Source organism: Melopsittacus undulatus, chromosome 4 (assembly GCF_012275295.1).
Source record: "Melopsittacus undulatus isolate bMelUnd1 chromosome 4, bMelUnd1.mat.Z, whole genome shotgun sequence".
Classification (NCBI taxonomy): domain Eukaryota; kingdom Metazoa; phylum Chordata; class Aves; order Psittaciformes; family Psittaculidae; genus Melopsittacus; species Melopsittacus undulatus.
In genome coordinates, this window is record NC_047530.1 from 30519746 (window position 1) to 30533410 (window position 13665).

Genomic DNA, 13665 nt, shown 5'->3' on the forward strand with positions numbered 1-13665 from the left:
TAGTGCTTTACACAGAACCCTCTTAAGCAGTGTCTTCAAAAATACTATAAAAGAAAGAGAAGTTAATCTTTACAAGAGAAGACATTGACATATTTTTCACAAAAATTTCTCTTCATCAGGTCCTAGTAATTGCAGTTAGAGTTGAGAGCTGTTATTAAATTGGCATTAGCAATCTCATACTTTGTGGGGGGGAAACATGCCAAAAGGATGGTCACAATCCTGTTACTATTTCATCTGTTAGCTTTTTGCCATATTTAGTAAACATCGTTTGGATGTGCCTGACTATCCCTCCCTTAGCATTGTGTAGGAAACCTGTGCAGACTTATAGATTCCATCTTAAGGATGAATCCTGAAATTGAGAACAACGTGGTGCTAAGTCCTCCAGAACTTAACAGCAGGTGTCATGTAGTGTGGTCCTTTGTTAGTGACCCTGAGTTAAGGCCAACCAAGCAGAAACTGGTATCTTTGAGTATCCCTTTAATCTTTGTTAATATTTTTTTCCACAAAGATATTGTAGAGATTATTTTTTAATGTCTCATTAACAATGTTCATTATTCCCAGCTGCTTTCTTTCTGTTGTGTATTTATGTTACTAATAATACATGGTATAATTGTTCCTGTATTACAGTACATCGTTGAAACCTGCACAAATTAACAAATTGTGATTTTTTTTTCTTGGTTTCTTGTTTTGGTACTTTTAACTCTGATTTTGTCAGGTTATGACAGTGATGTGACAAGGGAAAATGAAATTAATTACACCATCAAAGCCTTATCAACAAACATTAGACCAATGTTTGGAATTAAGCCTCACCTGCAACAAAAGGAGCCAACCTTAGATGAAAGGTAATTGCTAAATTACAATTCCAGCCAGGAGAGCAATCTGAAAAGATGATTAACAGTAAAATATAATTATATTGGAATATATATACAACTTAAAAGGTTATGTATAAAAAGAGTTGAAATGCTTCTTTGGTGGAAAATAACTCCACCAAACTTAAGAAAAGCCTTGCCAAAGGAGTAGGGTATATCTTTTTCAGAGAGCACCAAAGACTACAAATGATGTATGGATATTATTATGTTTGGGGAGTTTCTTGAGATAATTAATTTATTTGCTGATATTTGATAATACTTTTTTTTTTTACACCAAGTGATATCTAGGGATGGCATTATAGGCATGAATGTGTACAACTGTAATTGAAAAACAGCTCTCAGGTTTTTTATTTTGGCAACAAACTAATTTGACTAATTTAGCTTCAACTGCTCCTTGCATTGTTTCTGTCTCCAGGTAACTTCTACCTTTCTTTGAAAAATTCTTTCCGTGGTGGTTCTGTCTTTACTGAATCTTGGAAAATGAACTGCTTTGCAGTGTTAGTTGCATTGCTTGGTTTGCTATTGTATGCTTTAGAAGAGAAGGGGATGGGGAGCAGAGTAGAATAAAACCAACAAGTAAGGCAAAGAAAGCAAAATTATTTATAACCACTAGAATTTAAGCAGTTGTAGAACGTGCAGCTGAGCACAGGACCTTGAAAGATGTCAGCAAAATAAATGTGGATAGCGTATGTGAGGGAAAAGGAAAGAGATTCCTAACATGATACCGTGACAATTGAGGAAGATTAGTATTAAAAAGAGGGAAGTGTGGAAACATGGTACAGTATAGTTAGGTATAACAGTATAGAGAAATAGTGGTTCAAAACTTCCTGCAAGAATGTGGGGAGTTCTGGTACAATGTACATGCCTCTTTCCACAGTGAAGGTAACAGATCTGTGATGCCTTGGTTGAGAAATGTAACATGACTTACATAGGTGTTTTGATCTCATCTATTTTTTTAAGCTTTGTTGATGAAGGAGATAATGGATGTCTGTGTATGAAGCTATAGCTCCCTGTCTTTCATTTAAAATTAGAAACTGTCTTTCTATTTATTAAATAATTTGATGTGGAAATTGAAAACAAATATTGCACACAACATCAGTATTTTGAGTTTATATTTACTGTTGTTAATGAAAGGCATGATTTGTGATTTTTAAGTGAAATTATAGGCCTCTGGTATTTCAGTAATTGTTTCTGGAAGATAAGTGAGTTGTGTTTTTCAGTTTCACGTAAAAACATTAAAGAAAGCTCTGTTGTAAGATAACTAGATTCTGATTCAGAACACACAAAAGTTATTGAAAGGATTTCTTTGCCTGCATTCTGTAAAAGGTTGGGGCCCTAAAATCTGAAAGAAAAGTTTTTGTGAAAATCGAAACCAGAATATGGTTGCGGCATGCATTTTAACTTCTGTTCTGCTGATGTTAATACTATGTAAGCTTATGAAAGGTTTTAGTAAGTCTGCTTTCATAGATACTAATTTTATTTTATTTTTATTTCCCTTTTGCTTCATATGAAGGCAGGGGGTAGTCAGGTAAGTTCATTTACACAAAGTCCAGGATCAAGCACATCTTAATAACTTAAGCTGCTTGGAAAAGTAGTGATACTTTGAAATAGAAGTGAAGGTTTTAACTCTTTGCTATTAAACAGTAACTTGTTAATGGGTGGAAAAGGGATAAGGGACAAAGAGCAAGCCCAGCTCTCAGTCTGAGTGGCTGTGAGAAGGGTGCTAAATAGAGTATTTGGGGGGAAGTTATCAAGTCTCCTTCTCTTTTCCTCATGACTTTGGAGTGGCTAAGGAGCAGCTTCACTTAAGTAGCTTAGACAGTCTAACAAGAAGACTAACTTCTTGTGGACTTCTGTAAGACTGTATCACAGTGTTGATGTAGAGGTCCAGCATGGAACAAAATGTGCAGGGAGCACATCGCGGAGATGCCTGAAGTGGCTGTATAAGCAATATTGCTATGTCTGCACCACTGTGTTGGAGCTAATAAAGCTTCAGGGACAAGAGGAGTGTTACTGACTTGGCTGTGGCATTTTACATACCAGTGCATCTGTGCTAAAGCATCTGATCTGCTAGGTCCGAGTATCATCCATAGGACATGCAGAGTAACTAGCTTGGGTGCCAGCAGTAGGTAGAAAGTTTTTGTACATATTCTACTTAGAATGTATGCATACTCAACATGGTTTGTAGTAGAACAAATCCATGATCTGTAAGGCACCCTTCAGTCTTGTAGACTAAGCTGCCAGGACACTTGGACCTATACAGGCTAAGAAAGGAGAACTCCGTCATACCTACCTGGACCCTGTTTTCACAATGAAATCACATCCCTATAGTGATAGATGATAGAATTGTATTACTCTCTGTGTATCTTTCTGCAGACAACTTGACATAATCAAGAAAGCCACAGTCTTGATCTAAATTTTAAATCATGGAATCATAGAATAGTTAGGGTTGGGAAGGACCTTAAGATCATCTAGTTCCAATCCCCCTGCCATGGGCACGGACACCTCACACTAAACCATGTCACCCAAGGCTCCATCCAGCATGTCCTTGAACACCGCCAGGGATGGAGCATTCACACCACCATTATCAGATTAATTCTGGTTTTAGGCTTTTTAAAAAAGGTGTATCTGTAAAGTCAGTTTCTTTGCAAGTTATACAAATGCGTATAACTCACACAGACTTTCGTTCTACATTGGTTCATTCACAGGGTATTTGGATATATTGCTGTGATGAGTTGACCCTGGCTAGACACCAGCTGCCCACTAAAGCCAATCTGTCACTCCCCTCGTCAGCCCAAGATGGGAAAGAAAATGTTAACAAACAGCAAGATAGGGACAGGGAAATCACTCAGTCACAGGCAAAAGAGGCTTAACTTGGGAAAAAAAGATTATTTAATTGCCAATCAAATCCATGTAGGATAATAAGAAATAAAAACTAAATCTTCAGACACCTTCCCCCCACCCCTCCCTTCTTCCTGGGCTTAACTTTACTCCCAATTTCCCAGTGGCACGGGGGGACGGGGAGTGAGGCTACTTTGCTTCTGGCACTTCTTATTAGAGGGGAAGACTCCTCACACTCTTCCCCTGCTCCAGCTTAGGAGCCCTCCCATGAGAGACAGTTATTCACAGATTTTTACTTAGGTCCTTTCCATGGGTTGCTGTTCTTCATGTACTGCTCCAGCATGGATCCCTTCCATGGGGCCACACGTCCTGCTGGAAGCCTGTTGCAGCATGGACTTCCCACAGGGTCACACAAACTCATTTGGGTGCATCCACCTGCTCCCATGTGCAGTCCTCCCTGGGCTGCAGGTGGATATCTGCTCCTTCATGGGCCTCCATGGGCTGCAGAGGCACAGCCTGCCTCACCATGGTCTGCACCACAGGCTGCAGGGGAATCTCTGCTCCAGTGCCTGTAACACCTCCTCCCTTCCTTCTTCACTGACCTTGGTGTCTGCAAAGCTCTTTCTCTCAGATATTCTTAATCCTCTCTCTGGCTGCTATTGCCCGGGTTTTTTTTTTTTCCTCTTCTTAAATACGTTTTCCCAGAGATGTTACCACTGTCATTGATGGGCTTGGTCTTGGCCAGCAGCAGGTCTGTCTTGGAACCAGCTGGCATTGGCTGTATTGGACACAAGGGAAGCTTTCAGGAGCTTCTCACAGAAGCAGTATCTCCCTACTCTCCAAGTACATCTGTGCCATTCTGTGTTATAGTTAGGCTTATTACATGGACTGCAAGACATTAGAAGAGAGAAGTTTCATGTAGTAACACATCATTAAAATCCTTCTCTTCTCAGGATCACATTCTACATGCTAGTGTAAAAATATATGCTAGTGTAGAATGTGCCTCTGAGAATGTTTTTCAAGTAATTTTGAGTTTGTGTATAATGAAAATTCCTCATCAGAAAGTTACCTGAATCTCTTTTCTTATTTCATTCTCTATGGGAGAAGATGGAAATGAAGACAGTACCAAAAATGTAGTTACTACTTGAGATTGCTTAGTGATGTGCCTTCTGTATAGAAGGAATTTGATTTTTAGTATCCAGATTATTAAATGAGAGAAACAGTAGAATACTAAAGCATACCTGAAATCTTGTCTGTTTCTTAGTTCTGTCTCACAAAAGCACATCTGTGAGGCCAGGAGTAGTCCAACACCATGGCCTGGATTTAGAGTCAGAAATTACTCAACTGGGTATCAAAAATTGATGCACTTAAGATTATTTTGATTCTAATGTTATTTGGTTAAGTTGATCTCACCTTTTACATTGTAAGTGGTAGGGTGATGTAGGAAATCAGATGCTTAGGCTGTTTGTCCATCAAAACTTCACATCACCAGTTGGGTCAAAACAGTGTCACTCCTTTTTGCTAAAGCTCTACAGAAAGGAATGAAAGAATCCCTAGGGTCAGAAAGGGAAAATAAGCAAAAAGGCTGCAAAACACTGCAGTCTGGTGAGCAGGTAGTTTCTCTGTGAAGTACGGAACGTGGGATTCTACATTCAGTGTAGCATAATAATTTTCTGCCAGTGTTTCTTTAATTCAAAATGTAAATGCAGTTTCTAGAACATGCATACTACCTCTCCAGCGGAGGTAGGGTCCTGTTCTCAGTTTCCTGGTTTGGCTCATAAAATTTTCTTTTTCCTTGCAGTAGCAGAAGTTAAAAAAAAAAAAAACAACCAACCAAACAACAATTGTTTTCCCCTTCACAACAGCAGTTTTCCTAGGAGCAGTGGACATTTGTGTATCTTAGTCATTTTTATGGCTAACACTCAACCTGTTCCAGTTTCTCACCATATTAACAGTAAAGAGTTTCTTCCATATATCTAACCTAAATCTCCCCCTGTTTAAGTTTAAACCCATTGCCCCTTGTCCTATTGCTATAGTTCCTGATGAAGAGTCCCTCTCCAACATCCTTGTTAGGTCCCCTTCAGATATTGCAAGTCTGCTATAAGGACCCAACCTGTAGCTAGCTGTGCCTGGGATTGCCCCAAACCAGCTGTAGGACCTTGCACTAAAGTGAAAAATGCACACATTGTTGAACTTCATGAGGTTGGCATTGCTCCACCTCACAGGCTTGTCACAGGCTGGATGGCATCCCTTCTCTCCAGTGTATCAGCTGAACCACATAACTTAGTGTCATTGGCAGACATGCTTATTCCATGAAGTTAAGCCTGCACAACCTTTCTTTGAGTAATTCAGGTGGTGTGTTTGCCAGCTCTTGAAATACTTGATATACTTCACAGCTATACTTCACAGCTTTTTGGGTCTGCTTCTGCTTGCTTTCTCTGTTTTTGTGGTAGGAATAACTCCTAAGAATTATATTCTAATGCCAACACTTGTTTATAATTCCCATTTAAGTGAATGGGAGTTTTCTGTAGGAATAATAGATTTATATAACCTCTGAAGTTGTGAATAATCCCCTTGTACAAAGAAGTAAACAAACTATAGAAAGCAAATATAATTATTCCTATTAATAATTCACAGACACCTAGCTTTCAGTCAAACTTGTATAAGTAATCCTTTTCTCTTTCCCACCTGCTGCTGAAAAGAGGTTCCAGGTAATGCTTTTATTTTGCTATCTAGTCTGTATTTTACTCTCATCTCTCATTTTCCTTAAAAAGCCATCTGTCATGTTGGGTGCTATACTTTGCACCTTTAACGTTATTCCTAAGATATATGAAAATAATTATGAATAATCACTGTCAAGAAGCAGTGTTTAAAAACTAGCAGATTTCATTATCTTCTAATGGAAATCAGATATAAGAAATTACACAAGTAACTGAAAATCTTGCCAAGAGTAAATGGAAAGACCTTTTCCCTTTAAAATTAGTTCATGCTTGCCCACACCTTTGGCCAGTGAAAGTCACTTTATGCTGAAGGCTAGTGCAAAATCGTTTCCCAGTACTCCAAGTATGAGATGCAGTTATAGTGACCCTCACAGGAAGGGATTTCTTTTGTACTGACAGCTGTAATTTGCTCTGCAAAATCATGTCCAAAATAACAGTTGGATTATTAAAAGAGAATTAAATGTTGATTGACACTGTCGTAAGTTACTATAGAACTTGAAGAATTGATGTCAGTTTATATTAACCACAAAAGACCATCCCTTTTTCTGTTAATAGTTTTAGAAACTCAGTATCAATACTAAAAATAGGGAGTGAAGTACAACAGTATCATGCGAGACAATATGGATAGCAGTGTCAATAATACTGAAATAATGCCTAAAACCATGAAATGGGGCTTTCTTTGTTTCACAAACTACTTCGAAGTGCTTGTATTCAATTTTTATGGCCTTATAACAAGAAATATTAATATATATATACACACTAAGCCTATTTTCATGTTGAAAGTAAAATGCTGATATTAAGGTTTTTATTTTCTCTATGATAGATGGCTGGAACTCTCCTTCTGCATGTGCAAACTGACCCCATCCATATGTGCATTCACCCTAAAATGTTATTCATGCTCTCCTTCCCATCTTTTAGCATACAGTTTTTGAGCATGCAACCAGTTATACATGCAGGTACATGACCATGTTGTATTTGCCATTATTCACTTGCCTGCACATTAAACAGCAAATGAAAAATACCTTCAGCTTTCACACCTTTAAAAAAAACAACCTTGTAATTTGCATTCTAGTTCCACTGCTCTGAATTAATATAGACTTAGCCTTTCTTAGGTGGGTACTTGTATAAATTATATAGGTGATCTGTAAGATAATATGGCTGAGTGTGAATTGTCAAGTCAGGTTTTATTGACCATTATACATTCACTTGATTATTTGTATGGTAATGTACAGATGTAAATATACTTTAATGATTGGCTAAGGATGAATATCAACCTAGATTTGTATCTGTTTATCTGTATAGTCTTTTTAAGTACAAGTGGTCTATTAGGTGGTTGTATAATGTGAGATAGTTTTACCTCTTCTCCCATTCGATCACAAGGGATTAGCAGACATGTTATAAAAATGCCACATTCTATATCCAAGTAGCAGAGAAATCTTCACTTCCAGTCAGCTCAGTTCCCATAACATAAACTTGTGTTGGAAGCACGTCCTTTCAGTTTTTGCTGCTTTCATGAAACACCAGATATGGGCTCCTGGTCTATTTGTTTTTTTTTCTTCTTTTCCATAAATGAAATGGGGGGAGAAAGGGAGGAAGAAATGAGGCTTGAGTAGTCTGTGTCAAATGCGAGGGTGACAAGTGGAAGAAGGGCTCTTTATGCTGTGTTTTACCAGTTTCGAGAACAACAGTAATAAGACTTCCAGGATTGACTGTGAAAAACTAAAAATGAAAAATATAAAATATTTGGAGCATTCTGGAGTGATCAGAAGGTGGATTGTGCAGTTTTGCTCAATCTTCCCCCTGTGCCTATCCATAAAGCAGGACTGACCTCCAGTGATGGAGCCTACAGCCCTTTTACACCACTGGAATTGTCTCTCAATTCTAAACCAGTAGGTCTGTTTAAATAACTATAGTCATCAAGCTTTTTACTTCTGTTAAGCTTGGGTTTGATGGTATGCATTTGTATGATTGGTTGTTTTTCTTTCCCGAGGGAAAAGGTTGTTGAATCTGCTTTTCATTTTCTTTACCTCAAATGTGTAATTATTTGGGGTACTTATTTTCTCTGCTGATTTAGATTTATCCTTTTTATTTCCTTAAATCTCCCCTGACCAATGCAGTCTCTGATGTTTATGTACCTTTGCAACAGCAGTCAAACAGTACTACCCTCTGACAACCAATTAAACACACATTATTCCTTTTAAACAGTAATGTTTTTGGGAATGCCTGTTTTTTTCTTAGAATCTTTGAATTGAGATAGGCATAAAAATATTTTTATGGATAGATTGTTGGGAGTTGTCCCAAGAGAACTGGACTCAGTTCCCTACAGTTTGGACTGCTTGCTTCAAATCAGGTGTTTTTTCTTGATGGTAATGTAGTAGTCTCCTCTCTTTGATATGAAATTTTTGTTTGCTCTTGAGCTACTTTTTCGTAGTGTTTTTTTGGTTCTAGTCGTTTGGGTTTTTTTGAGTAGCATTAGTTACTGATACACTTCTTAGTCTGCTGTTCAAAATGATAGAGAAATTTATGCAAGTATACTAAATCTAGAAATTTACATTCTTGTTCCATGTGCTGGCTACAATTTAGAGGAAGCTACATTTAAAGATTTCCTTGCTGCCTGAAAAGCATTAGAGATTATGCTTCTCTCTTATCTAGGAAGGCACTCTGGAACTGTAAGCGTGTGTCTTTTTCTACTTTCCTTAAGAAGGTTTGGATATTTTTATGCTGGTGTTTGTGTAGGCTGGCAATCATATCTTGGCTGTTGAGGCTTCACAGCTGAGTAAAGTCACATTTTGATTTTCTTTTTAGTCCTTAGCATGTCTTTGACAGCTGAATTTCTTTTTGAGTTCTACAACATGCCAGTAGAAGCAGCATGCACAATAACCAGCATGCCAGTCCCACATTTCTGCATTTCTGATTTTTATAGCTGCTGCATGGGATGAGAGAAGAGGTAATATGACAGTGGAAAACTAGTTACAGATTTCTCTTCCCTCCTCTCTTCTGCCCCCACCCCCCCATTATTGGGAAAGCTAACAGAATTACTGATACACAATCTTCCAATTTTCAACACATCAGCATTGTTTCTGATTTCCATATTTTCCTTGGATTAAAAAACAGATTTAAAATCAACGTTATGTAAGGGGGTTTTAAGGAACCACTTTAGAATAAGTATTTTCTAAGGAGCTTCTTTTGTTTGTAAGTGTGCTCCTAATTAGTTAATAAATGAATAGCAATTATTTATGGAGGTATCAAAAGAATTAAGGAATTTTAATTATAATTCAAAGCAATAAACTGTCAATAGGAAAAATATTCATTAGCAGCTCTTAATATTATTAACCTATTACACAAACCAGCTATTATATGTATTTCCATAACTATAATTCTTATCCATAAAATAATGGGGTATGTATGTGCATATTCAATTAACTTGTTAACCCTGTTCATTCTTCAAAGACTTTTGATTGCACAGGGAAGGAACTGGTTATTGTTTTGCCATTTAACTTCAGACACTATAAGCACTAGAATTTGTTCAGTTTTAAGCAGTACTAACATTCATATGCAAAAAACGCCAACAACCAAACAAACCACTCCAAACCTCAAACAAAGATTTATTTCTTAAAACAGTGCGTTCCCCATATAGAATCTGTACCTGTCCATTTTTGTTCATAAATTTCAGTAGTTTTACTTGATTGGAGTTGATTCAGTTTGGGTAGCACACAGTGTTAAGAAGGCTTCTATGGCACTGAGAGATACCTGTTAACCTCTCAATCAGTGTATTTGTAACTGAAATTGCTCATCTACTGTGAAGGTGGGGAACAAATATGGTCAATTTTTTTTCCCCTGCAAAACTTTAGATATCCTCTCTTCATATGTATTTAATCTGATAAACATTGTGACCTGTTAGGTGTGTTTCCTTTTGGTGATTTGGAAATTTCTGAGTAAAATTGATTTCTTTATTTTTAAAAATTAAAAAGTGAGATCTTTAATTATACTTAGGGATACTATTTTAGTAATGTGACAGGCTAGATGAGAGGATGATAGGAGTTGATAAGCCTGAAAAGAAGAAAGGACCTTGAAAATAGCTGGGGAGGTGAGGAATTTTCCATCAAGTATAAAACCTAGAAAGAGCTGGTTGAGAGATAGTGGTGGACAATTCAAGAGTGGTCATGAAATTGGATGTTAGGTTTGCTCACATAAATCAGATGTATTCCTTGCTTCTTGCACTGGCCAACATGCTTGTATAGGTAATGAGGAGGGCAGCCCAGACTGTGCTTGGTGTGCTTTTCCGACTTTTCTGCAAAATTTAGGAGAATGCTTTTTCATCTCCACAAATTAAGGGACAGGATGCTATGGCTGTGAGCTTGGTTCACGCTGTAACTGAGAAACAAGTTCAAATGGCTTGCTTTTCTGTCTTGAGATGTGTGTGGATTCCTTGTAACTGGAGACCTTGTAGAGGAAAAAGAGATCTGTAACTGAAGACCTTTGAGAATGAAGTCTGGTGTTGTATTCCCACCAGACATATTTCAAGCAGGACTGACAGTGTATTTAAGACTTGCTATCTTTTAATATTTGTTTCTGAGCAAGGAGACCTTTAGTGCACATCCTCACCTGCAGATTTTTGCCTTTACTGCCAGTTTGTTAAAAGTCTGATTTCCAAGAGTAAGAATCTTGGAGAAGCAAAACCCAAGTGTTAGACTACCATTCTTTGTGAAGTTATAAAAGTCTTTCCCTATCCTTCAGTTAGTGTCCTCTGTTTTAATTTGCACTTAATGTATGAATGAATATGAAATATGACCCTTAATTATTGTCCTTCATGCCTTTAGTTTTCTTTTTGAACTTAACATTATTTTATATTTTGCTTTGATAAGAATTTGTTTAATGCAGCCCATATTAAGTTTTAATAAACTTGATCATGTTTGCATGATCCAGGCATCCGCCAGGCTGCTTTACCAGACAGAAATTTTTCATCTGTGCGGGGGTTTTTTTATTTTTTTTTTTTCCATAGGTACCTGACAGGCATCTAAGCATAGAGAAAGTACTGGAGTATCTCAGAACACAGTCTATTGTTAGGTGATGTGATATTTGCACCCTAATATTTACAAATCTTTTAATTAGGGATATGACATAAGTCTATAAATAGTACTAAAGTTAGTCAGGGAAAATGGATGAATAAAACTCAGAAAACTGTTATTTTATTTGAATAATTTAGTATTATTCAAATATATGTATGTATTCGAACTACATTCTTTTCAAATGTAATTCAAAATATACAATGTACAAACAAATCACAGTATATTCTTCTTAGAAAGGACATGGTGATAATTTTGTGTCAAAACCATCATTCAAGAGCAGATGTAGAATTAAAAGTACTTCATACTAAAAAGGGAATATAAAAGAGAGCTGAACTGTTGTATATGTGATACTAGTTTGTCATGCTGCCTATTGGATTAAATCATCTGGATTTCATTGAACATGTACATAGAATTTATTTTTAAATTAATTTTCTCTTACAGGTCAAACTTAGAGTTTTCTTTTCATAGCCACATATGCTGTATATATATAGAGTCAATAAATAATGCTTCTGCAAATCACTTGAAATAATTGCACAGCTTAGATAAAGGAAACTTATTTGTTTGTTTCTTTGTATATAAACCATTGAACATAATCTGAAAGATATGTTACAAATATTTATCAAACATATCTGTTTGATATCTCTTCAGTCTGGGCTATTCAGGACAGTGGAACAGAAGTTATGGCTGATATTCATGTGTTTGCGTGGTAATAGCTTACTTCTAAGTGTTGATTGTTAACTTGTTTCTATTGATGTAACAGTAAATGGGCAGGTGTCCCTTGAGTTCTTTACAAACTGTTACAAAAACAGGAAAGTTAGGGCCTTCTAACAGGAATGGCAACAGGAATTATTATCTCAAGTATTTAGATTAATCAGGTAAGCCTTTAAAGTTTATCCAATAAAAATTGCTGCAAAGATGGAAATACCTGAAGAACATAGCATGAAAAAGTGAAGAATATTTTATCGGTGGTCATGCATTGTAAAACAAGCTTTTGCATTAACCTCACAGGTTACTGAAGATTTGACAAAAAAAAAAAAAAACTAGCATGTTAAACAAAGATTTTTTTTCTTTGATTTTTATTTTTTGCTTTGATAGAGGTATTCCTTTTAAAGATGAATGAAAATATCAGTTAAGCAGGATAGGGATAGAAGTTTTCCATATGCATTAGCACGTTGGAAGGTACTGTATTAGTATGGAATGGGTGACGGACAGCGTTCTCTTATTCGCAGTTCTTTGTTTCAGACCGCCAGTTAGTAGGGCATTGCCACAGCCGGAGAAACTTCAGACAAATAATGTTGGGAAAAAAAAGAGACCTATAGAGGTAAGAAAAACATTGATCTCCTCTTCCTCTCCTTCTAGGATTATTATATCTCTTCCCCTTATCCCTCACAAAATTGACACATTTGTGGACACACTAAGTGATTGATTCGTTTTACATTTAATCAGTGATGGAAACACTGAATAGTGAGAAAATAGACCAAAAAGTGGCAGAGAGGTTTTTTTTGTTTTTCATTTTTTCATCTCAAAAGCCTGATGCTACTTTTTCTTGCAAATGTAATGGAGCACAACTCAATTCTTAGTAACAATAAAACCTTTTAAATGCAATGTGTAGAAAGCAATTACGTCCTGGTTAGATAACTGAATTGTTAATGGCTGTATTATCACTAATAAAACTAAGCATTCTTACAGCAGTTTTTAAAAAATTTACTTTAAAACTTTATCTGAAGTTCATCATTGTTAATAACTTTAAAAATAAAATATTTTTAAAAAGTCTATTGATGTCGGGCTTTTGGTGTTTTTTCATTAAGTGGCTGTTGCAAATAAATGTACTCCATTTTGATTAATCTGAAGTGGAAATTTCATATAACCTTGAAAAATGCAGTTCTTCATGTCAACTGAAATATTTTCTATGATACCTCTATGATAGCTATTATGTTTATTCTTTATGGTTATTATGTTTATTTTCTATGATAGTTCTATGCTAACTGTTTATTAATGAACAGCCTTTTATCATTAGTGTTCTAGAAGTTTTAGGCTGCAATTGAGCTTCTATAATGGCCAGCAGGAATTAAATTGTGGACCAGTGTTCATCACCCTTTGTTTCTTAGTACCTTTTCATCAAAAAAACTGTGTTCTTTGTTCACTGTAATTTATTTACATGGATGT

At 36.4% G+C, this 13665-nt stretch overlaps 1 protein-coding gene across 2 annotated transcripts in view; it reads left to right on the forward strand.

The window, feature by feature from the left end:
* EML5 (EMAP like 5) overlaps nt 1-13665 on the forward strand; it is a 107171-nt gene that overhangs the window by 75680 nt on the left and 17826 nt on the right. Inside the window, exons 27-30 of one of the 2 annotated variants that reach the window (XM_005149496.3) lie at nt 716-842; nt 2383-2397; nt 6413-6421; nt 12742-12820. In XM_005149496.3, the coding sequence (XP_005149553.2) occupies nt 716-842; nt 2383-2397; nt 6413-6421; nt 12742-12820 (230 nt within the window). The remainder of the gene's footprint in view (nt 1-715; nt 843-2382; nt 2398-6412; nt 6422-12741; nt 12821-13665) is intronic. The other variant, XM_034062106.1, reaches the window with a different exon arrangement.